This window comes from Saccostrea cucullata, unplaced genomic scaffold (assembly GCF_032062105.1).
Source record: "Saccostrea cucullata isolate Sc308-1 unplaced genomic scaffold, CSIRO_AGI_Scuc_v1 ctg921, whole genome shotgun sequence".
Lineage (NCBI taxonomy): Eukaryota > Metazoa > Mollusca > Bivalvia > Ostreida > Ostreidae > Saccostrea > Saccostrea cuccullata.
Genome location: NW_026925570.1, coordinates 111,750 through 129,161, shown reverse-complemented (window position 1 = coordinate 129,161; position 17,412 = coordinate 111,750). Strand labels below are relative to the sequence as shown.

Genomic DNA, 17,412 nt, shown 5'->3' with positions numbered 1-17,412 from the left:
AATATATATATAATCAAATTACCTATTTTCATGATTTTTGAAAAAAAAATTCATGGCAAGTAAAAACATATCATTTTGAGATCTAAACTAAGAACCAGGGTTACAAAATGTATCATGGAAAAGGTTGGGAAGTTTGGATTTAAATGAATTACTTGCTGCATTATGAAGGAATAAAAATAAATGTTTAGGAAATTGAAAATCTTTTCCTTTATTATCTGTTTTATCAGTCTTAGAATTAACTCGGTTAGTCGATGTTGGTGATCGGCCTAAGTAACAAAGGTTACCTTGCAATATCATACAATACATATTGATATGATACTAAATATTTAATAGATTAAATTAAATACCTGTGTTTGTTTTCCGGTAAAGGGATAAAAACATACAGCACTTTGGATAAGAATCATTTCAAACTATAAACCATGAATGGATAAGGAGCAATGATACCTCCTACAAATGGCTACACAAGGGATCATGGATTTGATGTTAAGATGTTGCTCAGATACATTTCGTAATTTTACAGTAAAAATGCTTTGTTTCTTTGAAAGTTTTTCTGCTCTAGGGTAATATTAATATATAAAGAGAGGATCAGTTATGACGAGCAAAGTACTTCCTCCAAAAGAGTAAAATTCATGCCATCAATAATACAGTGTTACATCCACTAAATTCTTCTTTAAGTTATGTATATTGTATAGATATAAATATAAACAATAAAATGACCTTCTATGCAGGTAATGTATTTTTTTCTGTGGTAGATCAACTTCAATGCCCAAATTAACAACTAAAGTTATAAAAATAGCTATTGTGAAACTTGAGCACTAAATACAACATAAATTTTATCAGATAAATGAAACTAGAAAACTGACCAGTCAGCAAGGGCCCTGCAGAGGGGTAGAAATATAAGGGTGCAGCTCACTGAATGAGTTTTACTTGATTCCATTTAAAAAAAAATTGTGAAGATTATAAGTAACAACTCTATTTTTAAATTTCCAAGATAATTCCTGAATGTCCAAAAAACCTGTAAATGGTAACCTTAAATTTTATTTACATAAAACAGGGAAAAACCTGATGTCTTATTTTTAAAAAAACTACCGGTAAATTAAATGTGCATTTAAAAAAAACTTAAACAGGTGTCTTATAAAATGCAAGCCTTCAATGAATACAAATATCACCCAGGGTTGACCTCAACTTCAAAACAAACATCAGTTGCAGACAAAGGTGTTCATTAATCTTCATGTGACAGATAAAGATAAGCCTCTAAATTTTCTGCAGCAGGCTAGATAATTAATCCCAAGGGATTAATTGTACTGCCCTCTCATCCTTTTCTTCTAAATTTACAATAAGAACTTTTTTTTTAGCTCTGACAGAATGGGGTTATTATCTGATTACCTGTTAAAATTAACAACATTAAGGCAGCAAAAATAAAAAAAATAAATAAATGATTAAAAAAATAAAATAGTAATAATAAAAAATGATATCTTAATATATATCTTGGAATTCAATAAAATTATCATAAATCATTGTATACAGTATTTTAACCAAAATAAAGTATGAACATTATTTTAAATCCATTATCAGAGACTGTATACATCATTCAAAATTGACCTTAACTTCAAAACAAAGTTCATTTGCAGACAGAGGCGGTACAGTTATTAATCTCAATGTGACAGATAAAGATAGTGTTTAGGATTTTCTTCATGTGAAAGTTTAATTAATCCCAAAGGACAAATTTCACAGCCTTCCCAGTTTTCAATGGTAACATTCTCAGCAGTTATCTCTCTTTGCCCATTCATTCTTATGCATAATAAGGAATCTACCCCACCACCCCAGCTCCAAACCAGCACACATAGAGAACCAAACTTAGCATCAAAATATGTATTTTTGCCTACTGAACTACCATACCAAATTTGAACTTGATTGGGCAAGCATAAAAAAGTTATTAGAAAAAAACATAAAATTTGTGGACGGAAGAATGACAGACAGACGGACAGACAGAGTGATTACTATAGGGCACCCGCAAATCCTTGCGGGGCCCTAATTAAAAAAAACATTATTAATATATATTTTGATATGTTTTGCAAATTCAAACTATATAGAACTTTTTCCCGATAGTATCGAAAAATCACATGAGGTTGAAAGTGTCTTGAGGGATATTCATATGGAACCTCAAATTTTCTGTGTCAAATGTGCGTTTATCCTAAAGAGATTTTAATGTTACTTACAAGCCTCTTACTGAGAGGAAGTTTTGTTTTGACAGATTGTCTGATTCATTCTGATTGGAATTTTGTTGTAAATATTTCCTAGTTCTACCTTAAAGTAAAACACAAAGATACTTTAAGATCTGTTTAATCTTTCAGTTTTATATCTACCAGTGTAACTATACAGGTGAGTCAGGCCAATGTTGATTTTAAAAAGACATTGACACATCTGATCTTGGCACGAGACATGCACAAAAACTGGACAAGAAAATTATTCTGGTTTTGTTAAAAAAAAGTTTCACATATATTGAAAACGTATGATATACATGTAAAGACTTTGAAGAATTATTCTTTTAACATAATTCAAAATTGATTTTATGGTTAGTCTTATGATATATGCAGATATGTTGTCTCTTAAAAATACTGACATTTCAGGGGGAAAATATGGCTTTGAGGATTGTGAAATCCGGATACCTGAAACGTTTCAGTAGTAAGTTTGATACTATATTATTTTATAAGATCATAAGACGATCTTTTATGATTAACTTAGAGTTTAAGAAGTGAAAGTCACAGTAAAGTTGCATGAATTTTGTATTATTCAGTTAGATAAATGGTATTGACTTAATCATAAAAAATTCAGGCTCAGCATCTTATGAAAAATTTCATATTAAATTTTTAAAAGAAATCTTAGGAGTTCATTGCAAAACTTCAAATAATGGCTGCTATTCTGAACTCGGGAGACTCCCAGTCAAATCAAAAATTATTATGTTTGCTATCAAATACCTTGATCATTTAATTTCAATGGAACATACATTGTCACATGAAATTTTTATCAAAACTAAAGAAACTAACACATGGTCTATGTGTCTAAAAACTTGTCTTAATAACTTAGGATTTTCTTATTTAACAAATTTTAATATGTCAATGAAACCAGTGCTTGGCATTATTAAACAACGCATTCATGATCAAATATTACAAGAACAAAATGCAAATATAATGAACTCCTCAAAACTGTCTTTTTATCAGAACTTTTGTCTTGATAATAAACGTGCTCATTATGTTGACAAACTAGAGTCACTACATGATAGATCATTTTTAGCAAAAATTAGGTTAAGTGCACACAACTTAGAAATTGAAAAAGGTAGATATGTTGAAATTAATAAAAATAATAGGATATGTAAAGTATGTCAAAACCTTGATATTGAGGATGAAAAACATTTTATTTTGCTATGTCCAAAATATGAATCACAGAGAAACATATTCAAAACAAAACTATCTACTTTTCCTAACTTGAACCAAACAATCCATAATAATGACAAATTGTTAAAACTGTTGATGAAAACTAGTTGTAAAAAGGTTCTTAAAATATTCTCATCATTTTTATGTCAAATATCTGATATAAGAAAAAATATTTTAGCTATAAATGAGTAACTACATTGAACTGAATCATATGTATGTATTTATATAGTATTTTATGAGTACAATACATAATTTGCTACACCAATTGTTTGTATTCTAGTTGTGTTCTACTGTATTTTCATGCTTATCACTATGTTTTCTATGGGCCTTTACCAATTACTGTAATTGTGTTGGTGCCAATAAAATATTTGTATTTGTATTTGCTAGTGCTGATAATTTAATAAACAAGTAAAATCGCCCCTTTTGAGGTCGCATGTTGAAAAAAGGACCCCATGCAGTCCTGATTAATGTGGTGACTAATCTCGGAGGCATCAGACCAAATATCTAGCCAAAGCAAATCTACACCAAGATTAATGTGGTGACCTGCCCGACGCTGCATATTCTGATTTTCAGAACAAGAGTTGTGAACTACATTTATAAACTTCTAATAAAGAAGTATCTGAAGTAATTAAAACATTACATGTAATATATAATACCTTTTATTAAACAGGAATTGCTGATTGTTAAATGACTTAAGAGAACTTTATTCTTAATATTTTATTTTTTTTTTAGAGAGTATGTTTTCTGGTGGCTGGAAGGATGTTTGGGTTGTTTTGTATGATAACAGTGATCTGTGTATGTACAATAGACAAGGTGACCTTGAAATTAAAGCTAAAATTCACATGAAGGTAAGTATTTCTTATTTTTAGCTCTACTGGTCAAAGACCAGGCTCTGGGGGCCATTAAACTTAGACGAGCTCACTTTTGATCTCAATCTCGCTTTAACCAAAGGAATTTATAGAGGAAAAGTGAGACTGAGATCAAAAGTGAGCTTGTCTATTAAGTTTTGTGGCCTGGGGCCAAATGAGGTTATGAACTAAAGATAAAAATTTCTGTGAATTTTTTAAAAAGGCTATTCCCTCTACAGTTTTAGTCTGATTGCAATCTTTTTACAAAAAGAGACTAAATCAAGGATCACTATTCTATTTACTGATTTTGTAAGATTTAAGTCTAACTGCTACTTTTCCCTCCCTTTGTTATAAGTACAAACCAGTAGAACTACAGTCTCTATAGAGACTTCTGGTCAATTTGTGTAGAAAGGTTATTTCAAAAGTATTTCAAGGTTATGATGATATTGTGAAAATGCAAAAAATGTCATTAATTCTTTTGAAAATCTAGGGTATTAAATGAACAAACTAAGTACATCAGCTGTGTAACTATCAAAACCAGAGAGCCACTACGTTCTAAGAAACTGTAAAAGTCTTTGAAAATCTTTTCCTTTGAGAGATGAAAATATATATTTTTAAACACAATGGTTATTTTATATGCCCCCTGGGTCGGGGTGGGGGAGGGGGGGGGGGCACTTGTGATTTAATGCTAAATATCTGGTGCCTTTTATGATGAAAAATTTGTTTTCAAAGCAAATCCAATACTTTTCTTTTGTAGATATACTTACATGATAATTATTGGTGAATTTCATGGCCTCTGGTTTAAAACACAAACCAAAGTTAATTGTTTGAAAGTCTTTGACTATTATTAATGTAGACTAATGGTGATATAAATTAAATGTTCCAACCAGTAACAAGAAAATCTCTCTCTTGAATAGGATGTTTGTAAACGATTTGCCTTTGGAGAACACACAAGTAGTTTCTCAGACAGACCTGATCTTCCGAGAGGAGCGACTTATGAACAAGTGTTGGCCATCCCCAGTAAAAACAACAGCCAGGCTAAAGTGTTCTGGTTCCTGTGTCGGGACAACAATGATCTCCAGTAAGGAAAAAAAAACAGTTATTTAATTTATTTATCTTTTAATTTTTATTTTCTTTTAAATTTGATGAAGAAAGAGATAACTTGAAGTAGCTCCTTATCATACTTTTTTTACAGAAGATTTTTTCTGTTGTCAAAAGTTGTTTAACTTAGTAGCTGTACTTCAAAGTTAAAGTTACTTATCTTAATATGTGTACCAGGACATGTACTTAATATATATCTTTGGAAGTAGAAGGGAATTTAAAAGCTTTTAATCAAGTATTTTCCATTTCAGTGAATGGATGAGTGCAATTTGCCAAGTGGTAAGTATACATTGTATGTACTACATGTATTTACATACCAGAACTTCTTGTGAACAAATATTCTTTAGTATAAGTTGCAGTAATATAAACAAGACTGATTGTCATTAGGCTGTTCTTTATATGCATGTTTGACTGTAAACTTTATAATGATAGTGACGTTGGTTCACTAGACATTGTACTGTATTACCTTTATAATTAATTCTGTGACGGTGGTTCAGTATATGTGTTTTACTGTAACCTTTCTATGATTTTGTTACAGCGGTTCACTATACCTGTGTTTACTGTAATCTTTATAATTAATGTTGTGACAATGGTTCACTATTAATACCTGTGTTTTACTGTAACCTTTATAATTAATTTTGTGACAATGGTTCACTATACCTGTGTTTTACTGTAGCCTTTCTATGATTTTGTGACAGCTCCCACAACCTGGTCAGCAGCAGCCCTCAGGAGGAATGCCCCCAAGTAGCTCTACAGGAAGTATGCCACAAAGTTATAGTTCACCATCAGCACCACCCCCCTACAGTGCGGCACCACCTGGGGGTCCAGGAGGGCCAGGGATAGGATTCGATGGTTTGGCAGGTCAGTTTCTTTTATCAGAGCACAGCATATCCTAGAATAATCATTGTCATAAAAATTGACTCTTCTTGTACATACACATTTGTTTTTATACCAGATGATAGATAATATCATGATAAACATGTTTTATATATTCAGGAGGACCTGCACCCTACCCAACACAACCTGGTGGATACCCCCAAGCCCCACCCCCACAGTCTTACATGCCACCCCAAGGATACCCTCAGCAGCCTCCCGCTGCATACCCCCAACAGTCTTATCAACAATACCCCCAACAACCTTACCAACAACAACATTATCAACAATATCCACAACAGCCTTATCAACAATATCCACAGCAACAATATCAACAGTATCCTCAACAACAATACCAACAACCATATGGTAATATTTAGTTTCAACAATTAATTGCTGCCTGTGTTTGAGGTCTATGAAAAAAGCTTTGAAATGAGAAACTAACTTCTGTTGTAAATCTTGATTGTTTTTCTCATGATATAACCTTTCTAAGTTTAGAAAATGTTCCTTTGATTATAGGTTATGCACAACCAGGATATCAGCAGCAATATGTTGTTCAACCAAAGAAAAGTAAAAGTGGAGGAATACTGGGTGGTAATACAGGCAAAATGGCTGCAGGTTAGTAGAACCACTTACACTGTACTTAAATAGACAATTACTAAATTACTTCAGTTTTTGAAAAACATCATTCTATCATCAGGTATTTATTAGATGAGTGTTCTGTATACTGTAGATTCCTAATTATTAGCGAAGAATTAATTATGATAATCGTGTAATTTCGGGAGATGCATTTAATGCCATATTAAGTTACTTGCTTTTATTTTTATGGTGCTAAATTCCATGTAAATTTTCCTGATCAATCGTTCATTCACGAATAATTATTCTCGAGATTTGACGTTAAAGAGCTATTTCGCGATAATAAGTACTTGCAAAAAAAAGGAATTTTCATTGTGTATTTGTGTTATATGGTAAATTACAGTATATATTATATTTAACATGCACAAGAAAATATGGCAGAATTTTTTTTTTTCAAGGACTTAACACAGATTTGATTTAACACATTTATGTATGTGCTAAGATGCATGTGTGCATGTGCTCTGTTGTGTATAAAAGACATAATGCATGTACCTAATTTAGTAGAAAGTGCTTTCAACCAAAACTGTGAAATACAAATAAGTCATATCAAATCCATAAATTGAACACCTGAAGTGTTCAAACAAAAATATCATACATAAGCAATATTTTATGAAGCACTTAATGAATTTTGATTACAGGTCTGATAGGAGGAGCAGCCTTAGGATACGGAGCCTCCAGAATGATGGGGCATGGATTTGGGGGACCGTTTGGGTGGGGCTTAGGTCGCCACGGAAGTTGGAGTTCTTTAAGTAGCTTTGGAAGTGTAGGAAGTTTTGGTAGCTTTGATTAAACCTGAAAGAATTAGTTTATCAGAAAAATTAAAACTGCGATCATTGATACTCAAATTTTTTTTTTTTTAATTGTTCTCTGAATTAAATCTGATATTAAATGCATATACAGTCATGTACATTTACTTCTAATTGTCTGTGCTAATGATACAATTCTAACTTTGTTTAACATATTAGTTATGTTAAAGTTTCCTAGATAGTTATATATAGAACAAACATCAATATTCATAATTGCCATATACATGTATCTCCTGGTGAAAAACAGTTACTGTAGTTAGATAATGTTGTTCTTTGACAAAATTATGAGAGTTTTGTGGTTCTTAGTCATGAGACTTATCTGCCCTTGTTTTTTGCAATTTATATTGTTCAGTGTGTTTTTCTAATGAACACTGTAAGATAAATATGCATATCTCACCATCTATGATACCAGTCCCTGAAATTTGTGATGATTATTGTGAATTTATTTTGTTTTTGAAAGGGACATTTCATTATGTAAATGTAATTAGATAAGTATGCTCTACTGTATGCTATGTCAGATTTAATATCTAGCAAAATATTGGTCTTTATGACATATATGGTCAAAAAATATTTACAGTGGAGCCTCATTTATCCGGATGCTTTGGTTCCTAGTCAATTTGTCTGGATATGTGAAGCGTCCGGATATCTGAATCACCAGTTAAACAAGACAATGTACGTAACATTTAAAAATTTCGTCCCGATGAAAAATCGTCCGGATCTCAAGCATCCGGATACTGTACAAAAAAATTTTTAAAAAAATTGTCAAGCATCCGGATATTGCTGTTATACAGTTATCTCTACCATTGTATTTGATATAGCAGGTGTACAAAAAAATTTTTAAAAAAATTGTCATAAGATGTTCAGGTGCCTGTTAATAATTGAAATGTTTCTCTTTCCATTGCTGTTATACAGTTATCTCTACAAAGGTTTTATTTTAACATGTTTCTCAACATTTTGTCCAATTACGACAATTATAATGTGCATATTTTGTAAATATGTATTTATAAAAATGTTCAGGTATTTCACATTACACGTACATGTATTTACATTTTATTACTGTTTTTTTTGCATGTATAGTGATCTTCATAATCTCTAACATTATAAAAGGTTGATTTTTGAAATACTGTATAGGGGATTAATTTCACGGGTTGTAATTTTCACATTTTTCTCTTCTTTGGCACAATCACGGTTTCTTGAAATCGCGGAATTGGTATATATTTAAAGTTTCCTCCCTTATGTATACCTATTGAAAACTTATTCACTGTTTCTTGAATTCACGGATTCATTAACACCAAGAATATAGCGAATATTGACACCGCGAGTTATTTTCCCCCTATACAGTAATATGCAACAGGGTCAATTACAATGTCTCTCCAACTTAAAAGAATATGTCCTAGGAATAATAATATGTAGGCTGTGAGTATTTGAAATCTCCATGTATTGTACAGTAGTCTTTAAAAAATTGTTTAGTAGCCCTCTCCTGACCTACTGACCAAAGAACGCCCAATTCAAAACTTTTTTAAACTCGAGGAAACAACCATTTTGTTTTAATTCATTCCGGAATTCTTCATTGATTTTCATTCATTATTTTCTGAGAAAAAATAAATTTCCCATCTACCACCTGACCCAATTTATTTTTCATCCACCCACTAGTATATAGAGAGGGCAAACAAAGACTATTTTAAAGTTGGCATAAGTGATTTAAATCTACATCCAAAACTTGATATTGAACTACAAAGGATTAAGAGAATTATGAATAAACATTTCTTTTTGGTTTCTTAATGTTACCGGTAATCCGTAAAACTTAATGAAGAATGTAAGTTTGATCTGAAGACTTTTTATGTGTTCAATATTTTACATACAAGTGATTTGTGAACCTTGTTTACTTATGATCTTATGTTTTGATAAAGTTATTTGCTTTACATGTATAACTGGATAGTTGTGTGTGATGTCGTTGCAAATTATAGGTGCATGTATAAATTTTATACCTTTGAACTGTTAAATGCTGAGAAAAGTGACCCGCGTTTTACTCTCATTACAAAATAGAGAAATTAGATTCAATGTGGCGTGGGAGTTCCTTAATGCGCAAACATTTGAAATTAATAAAAAGAGCATTGAGGTTTTTTATTTCTATATTAATTCACTTATAATGATTTTGTTATAATGGTTGAAAATAAAAATATGAACACTTGAGTGACTTGACTGAAGTGAATCATTGACAAACTGTTGTCGGACAGGGTTATTATTTTTTGCTTTCCCTTAGAGGTCAGCTGAAATCCTACAATTTTATGTGAAATTGAAGAAAAAATCAGAATAGAAAACGTACAACCACAGAAACGTATAACATATTGTAACAGGAAAGGAAAAAATGTATGGCTGGACCGGGAATCGAACCCGGGACCCCTATATCTCCAGTCAGGTGCTATACCAACTGAGCTATCCAGGCCGATATCCACGGCCCGAATTTCATTAATTCCTTCCTCCTTAAATGGTCTTCACCCTCAAAGACACAACTCAAGTTCTTATTGCCCCTGGCAGGACTTTCACCTGCAATTCCAGGGGTGGTCAACGGCACCAGATCTGTAACAGGAAAGGAGAAAATGTATGGCTGGACCGGGAATCGAACCCGGGACCCCTGTATCTCCAGTCAGGTGCTCTACCAACTGAGCTATCCAGGCCGATATCCACGGCCCGAACCATTACATTCCTTCCTCCTTAAATGGTCTTCACCCTCAAAGACACAACCCAAGTTCTTGTTAGCCCCTGGCAGGACTTTCACCTGCAATTCCAGGGGTGGTTAACGGCACCAAATATGTAACAGGAAAGGAGAAAATGTATGGCTGGACCGGGAATCGAACCCGGGCCCCTGTATCTCCAGTCAGGTGCTCTACCAACTGAGCTATCCAGGCCGATATCCACGGCCCAAACCATTACAATATTATGCTTTCGAAACAATGTTTTAATGATTTTATTGGGAACTTATACTGGTAGTATGCATAATGGCATGATATTTTAGCATGATAATAACAAGCCCCCACTAAACCTAGAAACCCACTAGTCTAGTAACTTTTCTGTTTCTAAAGCTTAACCAAGTTCTTCATGACTACCTAAGTTATTTTCAAGGTTGCCAGATTGGTCAGAAGTTGTAACTTTATCTTGACGGACCTTGCTATGTTTATTTGGAAAAGGTTATTCACTTTACAGAGTACTTCTCCAGAACAATGTTTCATAATGATCATAAGATCACAGTCACAAAAACACTACATATGAGGTGTTTAATCAGAGCACATACTACCAGGTAAGATAAGTGAAAAGACAAACCAAAGTTTACTGAACTCTTTTATACAAAACAAATGTCAAAAACCAAATTGTTTACAATCAGATAACGTTTATGTCAATAGCCTGATGGACAGTTTACTTCTACATAAATCAGTGTGTCTCATCTGGGGAGATCATGGGAACTAGCACAATTTTGATAAAAACAGCATCAATTTAAACAATACAATCATGTATATACTTTTTGAGGTTTTAAAATTCAGATATAAATTGATAAACAACCAGCCTGTCACTGGGTACAACCAATAAATTCAAATATTGATAAACAACCAGCACCTATAACTGGGAAGAATGAACAATTTTAATTCAGGTATCAGTAAACAACCAGCACTTGTTACAGGGTACAATTGATAGTCTTAATTTAGGTATTGGTAAATAACCAGCACCTGTCACTGGATAGAACCTATAGTCTTAATTCAGGTACCAGTAAATGACCAGCACCTGTTACTGGGTAAAATTGATAGTTTTAATTTAGGTATTGGTATATAAGCAGCACCTATCACTGGGGAGAACCAATAATCTTAATTCAGGTATCAGTAAACAACCAGCACCTATCACTTGGTAGAATAACTAGAGAAGCACTGTCAGCACACAACTTGTGGGGATTTTTCTCTGTACTTCTTATTGAAGTTGGTGAATCGGTAAATCCATGAGTTGTCACACAGGCCCATGCATCGGAAGATTTACACATATTTCTGTAATTAGTAAATTTGATTCATCAGTATTTTCATGTTTCAGGAACTAGATTTTTTTTAAATTATGAATCAGTTAAAAAGTAGAACATCTCCAGACAAAGCTAAAGTGAAGTGAAAATATTCTAATGAGAAAGGAAGATAATAATTTTATTGTCTGCTGAAGATAATACATGTATAAATATGTATTTTTGATTAAAATGACTAATGTTGATACTGACCTAACTTCCTGGATCACATTTTGGACAGTGGCACTGGAGAAGAATCCAAAGATCTGTAGATGAGAGCAGTGACCTAGCCTGGTAGGACCAGAGTATTCAGACAAAGGGTTGTATGCCTCATCAGATACATGTACACTGGACCTGGGAGTACATCATTTTTATTGAAAAATTCTGCATCATTATTCATTGAAAATATCTGCCTGATGTTCTATTTTAAATTCTGATGTAATATTTGAACACAAAAATATAACTTACAGTCCAATTTGATTGGCTACACCTCCCAGCCAATCATATAGCTCCTCCTGAGGGTGGATATCTTCATCCTGATGCTGCAGATCGGGTATTTCTATATCTGTGTATTTGTGACCAACGGATGAAATAGACAAATGGATGCAGTCAAAATCCTTTATCCTGAAATACTTGTGAATGGAACTGGGACACAAATTTTCATCTGAAATTGTCAAAAGAATATTTACAATTGTACATGAGAAAAGTGTTCTTTAACTTCTGAAATCTACAAGCCCATAATCCAGTTTTTATAAGCTAAAGATCTATGAGAAATCTGAAAAAAATCATTTTGCTCTATAATAAGACTGTAATTTGCTAACTACCGTATAAGTGGAAATTTTAGCTAAAAAATAATTTATTTTTAGCGAGATGTTATTTTAGCGATTTTGAAATGCATGTAAAAGAAGTTATAACAAAAAAATTGCAATTAATTTTTAGCGATATTTAATTTTAGCGATCTCAGCACCCTCGCTAATAATGCCAAAATTAAATCCTCGCTAAAAATTCTACTAATATACGGTATTTGTGAGGAATTTAATGGCATGTAATATTGTGAGTTTAACTTAGGCCAGATAAAATTAATCTTTAGATTCTCATCCCCGCCCACCCCTCTCAAACTGTCCCGCCCCGGTGTTTTTTATTTGGATTTTTGGGTGTTAATAAAAGTATTTTCATGTATTTTTATTCATCAAGAATTTGGGTCAAAATTTAAGAGATATCTCCCGTCTGTATTAAAAGTTATGTGCTGCTATTTAGAGCAAAAGAGCCATGTGAAGATTGGAATAGGTATTAATGTTTAATCACAGCTATCTATGCTTCAACTAACATTACAGTAATATGACCTGTTTCAACATGTTTAATTTAAATTAAGGGGGCCGACTGGGGTTTTCATTGCACAATTTGTGCATCATAGTAAAATGCAGCATATTTACTGTTTTAAAGCAACTTTTTTCACTTAATTAATAAAATTACACAAAATTGAGAAATTACAGGTTTAAAAATGTAATTATAATTTTATACAACTGATTTTTTAACCGATTTTGCAACTGATAGGTAGGTTGACGTCGTTCTAGTGTGTTTTTGATAAACTGGAGCTCTAAAGGAAAGGGGTAATAAAAATGTTATTAAAGAAAAAGTAATAAATATATACTCTTGAATTTTAAAACATAGAAATTTGAGAATCTCTCCATTATTTTATTATGTTTTCATATAAATCCTTTTTGCCGGTCATATTTGTAGTTCTCTATAAAAACTGGAAAATTTGTTAATTTTTGGCATTTTGAGATGCCCCCTCTGGTAACAAGACGATTGAATTTTGTGTTCCTTACATATAATGCACAATATAGTATTACTCATCATATATTATAGTTTGAACAAAATGGCTGTTGCAGTATTTGTATAATTTGCTTTAAAGTGCTAAAAATTGGCACTTTCTTAAATAATCCCTAAGTAAATGTACCTGTATTTTGAGATGGTCCCTAAAAAATACCTGGATGGTAGATTTCTCCCAAACTTGGCATGTACACTGAAGTTAATGTAAATTATATATGGTATAAAAATGAAGAGTTTCGCTTTTGTAGTTTTCACACAATAAAACCTCAGTAATACACAATAAAACCTGAGCCCCCTTAATACATGTACATCATTCTTTCATTAATTTATACCTTGTGGTGTCCATGAGACCAAGAAATCACACTGCATATTGACACGCAACAGACATTGCCTGACTTTTTCATAATTTTTCTTTCCTGGTGTAAAAGCTGTTGATCCAAGATCAATTTCTACCACTGAAATTGTTAAAAATAAATAAATAATAAATTACTGTATACAGGGTTATTTTCGACATACAAGTTTGCCCCGTTTTAAATAAAGAATTTATATTATACTGTTTACATTGAATTCGGACTAGGGCGAATGGGGCGAAATTATACAGTAACTGACATACTGTATAAAGAAATCAGGAAAATGACCAAACTACAGGAAACAATAATTACCATATTTTTCTCCTCCGTATTTGTTATACTGGGATGGCTTTCCATCTAGACCAAGTCTTGTGTATAAATCTTTTGTGAGGTGAAGAATTAAATGCCCTAAAAAGTTTGAAGAAAATGGTATAATGTAAGAATTGTCTTGATACATGTTCAACTGATAGTGTCTAGAGAAAATACATGTACCATAAAACAAATAGTAACCAGATATATGACATACCAGTCAGGGATGGGGTAATTGAATAAAGTAATTGTAATTGAGTGTAATTAATTACATTTTTCAAAGTAATTGGAAGTAATTTGTATTTGAGCGAGCCTTCAATTACAAGTAATTGAATGTATTTAAATACATTTCAAAAAATGTCATGTATTTTCAATTACTTTTCAATTACATTGCAATTACTTTTTTTCAAAATGAAAGTTATATTTAAAAAGGTGTCTTATACTGATACATAGCTTTATACTGGTGGGTTTATACTACTTATTCAGTTGTTTAATAAATCTCAGTTCTCCCTATTCCCACTTGCAAATAACAATAATTGTTTAAATAGTTAATTTGTTTAACAGCAATAAGACTAACAACTACATCCCCTTTTAGATACCTTCACAAATTACTTATACATGTTATTTACAAAAAACAACAACAACAAAATTAATTTAGCACTTGTATTCTATTCATTCTAAGATAGAAAATAATGAATGGAATTGTGATAGATATTATTTATTTCCTTCAAAAATATGGATTTGAGAAAGTAACAAAAAAAGATCTTGCCATACACCATATTGGTGTAGCATGGGCCTGTGTTTGTACAATAATTAATTGTCTCATAATGTTTAATTTGTTTATACAGTGTGTCACACTCATTATAAGGTAAAGGTCTAATTTTGACCAGGTGTGAACCTCTATCATACCCAAGAATAAAACCACTGAATGAATAGTTCGAATTCGATCCCTTTAGAAAAAATCTCAATAAAAAAAATCTTTTTTTTTTTTTTTATAAAAATAAACTTGAAGTAATTGAAATGTATTTAATTACATTTGTCAAAGTAATTGAAAGTAATTAATTACATTTGAAAAAATCAATGTAATTGTAATTGCAAGTAATTGACAAAATTATCAATGTATTTGAAAGTAATTAATTACATTTCAAAGTAATTGACCCCAAGCCTGATACCAGTATTGAAATTAAATGACATACCTGTAGGTAAAAATGCCACACAATCATTAACCTCTAGCGTGGTACCCAGAGAAAGCATACACAGGGACCCTGTAATATGTAACAGTTGGCAAAACTCGCTACATTTATCTATGGTTTCTAAACATTGATATAAATTCATATGCAAAAACAATGTTATGAAGGCAGAGTTTTTCTCTGTTGAATCTAAGACTCATTTAGCTATGTAAATCTAAGATTTTCTATATCCTGGCATGTTTTTATTTTTGATTATTTTTTATAGACAGTAGAGGCAAAGCTGTGTTCCAGCTTGTAACTGAAAATGGAAAGAGTTCAAGGCTGTCTACTTTATTTACAAAAAACAACAACAACAAAATTAATTTTACTTTTTGTGCATGGGATTTTACAATGACCCTTCACTTCCTCCTCCCACTGGTAGTTGACACAAAATAATTTTCAATAACTCATGTTGAAATGTTGGTTATATCTACAGTTAGGGGTGTGACTGAAATCCATCATTTTTAAAAATGATGATTTCTAGTCAAATCTTATTATTGACTTTTAATAATGACTTAAATTCATCACAGAATAATGATGAAAAACAGTCATATCTATTTTGAAATTTATTTTAGAAAATAGAGTTGCCTCTGATATTAAATATGACTGTATTTCATCATTTTTTATCAAATTTTTAGGTCTGGGCACACTTAATTATCTTGTTAGTTTTACTTGGCGCACTAATTTATTTTGGTTTCAATTACTTGTCAAGATGTTTCTCTAAACAAGTGTCTATGGATGGATAGTGTACTATATCTAATTAATGAATGTAGTAAATGGGTTGGAAAAATTGACTTGGGAATGGAAATGTGATGATTGAAAAGAATTCATATTTACAAAAATAATAAAAACATGTACATTATATACTTAGAAGTAATGACAATTATCAATCATTTTTAAATGTAATGGATTTCAGTCACACCCCTGACTGATCTAGGAATTGGGTTTTAATATGCAGACAATATGCAAATAGTTAGGTTAATTTAGATACCTTTCTTCTGGAAAGCCCCCAGAAGATCAGGACTGATAAGCTCATGTACTGGGAGATTATAAACAATGTAGGATATCTCAGCTAGACAAATTTCTCTGATGTCTGATGGAAATGTCTCCTGTTGTGTGATGGTTATACCAATCTGTAATGACCAAAAAAAAAAAAAAATGTAAAACTTAAATCATTAAAGCACTAGCTTGTATCTGACTATAAATAATTGTCAACATTAGTAGAAATACCAACATTAATTTTTTTTTAATTGTAACCTCAACATCTCAAATTCTCAGATATCACCTTCAGTCTTCAACATAATAAGGATTTATGTATATGTAGGCTACTTCACAAATTACTTATACATGTTATAAAAAATTACCTTCAAATCTGCTTTTGAAAATCAATTGCAAGATCATATTTTTCTATGCCTGTGAATAAAACTTGAAGCTCTAGCACTTGGGTGTTTTTATTTCATTTATTTTATTTTAAGGATTTCTTCTCGTGCAGGAATTAGGTTCACCAAAGAGTGTAGTGCATGGTGTCTGGACTTGTGCAAGCCTTCCTTGGGTTAATCATGATCAACCTGTCAACATGCAATATAAATTAATTTGAATACATTTATCAGTTACAACAATTTTTAACATACTCACGGAATGTTTCATGTAATTGAGATCTGATATCCATTTTATTTTTGCTTCATTTTCGATGTTAAATGTGTTTATTTTTAGATTTTCTTTCAATGTGGATTTTTTCATGGGCGCGGCCATCTTGAATAGGGAGATGCCATGTGTGTTGACATAAATTGAATTCGAAATTGAAAACCATATGCATAATTAAGTACAAGAAGAACAATTATTAAGACTTATTATTTTACAAAATTATTAATTTTTCTTAATGACTTTATTGACTCCATCTAACATCTCAGTGTGGGTTAATAGTTCTTAAATAATAACTTCTCCCTGGTTTCTGCGC

At 31.8% G+C, this 17,412-nt stretch overlaps 2 protein-coding genes and 2 non-coding genes across 4 annotated transcripts; 1 reads left to right on the top strand and 3 right to left on the bottom strand.

The window, feature by feature from the left end:
• Window positions 1-2,217: 2,217 nt before the first annotated feature.
• On the top strand, window positions 2,218-8,410 carry LOC134269252 (calcium-binding protein P-like). The gene is made up of 9 exons (XM_062751459.1): window positions 2,218-2,382; window positions 2,631-2,685; window positions 4,167-4,282; window positions 5,200-5,363; window positions 5,635-5,662; window positions 6,082-6,244; window positions 6,380-6,625; window positions 6,776-6,874; window positions 7,531-8,410. The coding sequence occupies exons 2-9, from the start codon at window positions 2,640-2,642 to the stop codon at window positions 7,680-7,682; spliced, it is 1,014 nt and encodes a 337-aa protein (XP_062607443.1). The 5' UTR covers window positions 2,218-2,382; window positions 2,631-2,639; the 3' UTR covers window positions 7,683-8,410.
• Window positions 8,411-10,303: 1,893 nt separating this feature from the next.
• Window positions 10,304-10,377, bottom strand: Trnas-gga (transfer RNA serine (anticodon GGA)). Its single transcript has one exon. It is a non-coding gene; the product is annotated as a tRNA-Ser (tRNA).
• Window positions 10,378-10,535: 158 nt separating this feature from the next.
• Window positions 10,536-10,608, bottom strand: Trnas-gga (transfer RNA serine (anticodon GGA)). Its single transcript has one exon. It is a non-coding gene; the product is annotated as a tRNA-Ser (tRNA).
• A 398-nt stretch (window positions 10,609-11,006) lies between these two features.
• Window positions 11,007-17,233, bottom strand: LOC134269236 (ribonuclease P protein subunit p40-like). Its single transcript, XM_062751445.1, has 8 exons — window positions 17,091-17,233; window positions 16,447-16,588; window positions 15,423-15,491; window positions 14,230-14,325; window positions 13,900-14,022; window positions 12,203-12,398; window positions 11,948-12,088; window positions 11,007-11,729 (listed from the first exon to the last, which is right to left on the bottom strand). Exons 1-8 carry the CDS (start codon window positions 17,205-17,207, stop codon window positions 11,561-11,563), a joined length of 1,053 nt encoding a protein of 350 aa, XP_062607429.1. The 5' UTR covers window positions 17,208-17,233; the 3' UTR covers window positions 11,007-11,560.
• Between the last annotated feature and the right edge of the window lie 179 nt (window positions 17,234-17,412).

Excerpts from the sequence above, each read along its gene's own strand:
- LOC134269236 (XM_062751445.1), bottom strand. The coding sequence starts at position 17,207 with ATGGCCGCGCCCATGAAAAAATCCACATTGAAAGAAAATCTAAAAATA. Across the intron at positions 15,492-16,446 it reads GGGGGCTTTCCAGAAGAAAG|GGTCCCTGTGTATGCTTTCT; the intron begins GTATCTAAATTA and ends TACATATTACAG. Across the intron at positions 14,326-15,422 it reads TGTGGCATTTTTACCTACAG|GGCATTTAATTCTTCACCTC; the intron begins GTATGTCATTTA and ends CAAACTTTTTAG.
- LOC134269252 (XM_062751459.1), top strand. The coding sequence starts at position 2,640 with ATGGCTTTGAGGATTGTGAAATCCGGATACCTGAAACGTTTCAGTA. Across the intron at positions 5,364-5,634 it reads CGGGACAACAATGATCTCCA|TGAATGGATGAGTGCAATTT; the intron begins GTAAGGAAAAAA and ends TTTCCATTTCAG. Across the intron at positions 5,663-6,081 it reads TGAGTGCAATTTGCCAAGTG|CTCCCACAACCTGGTCAGCA; the intron begins GTAAGTATACAT and ends ATTTTGTGACAG.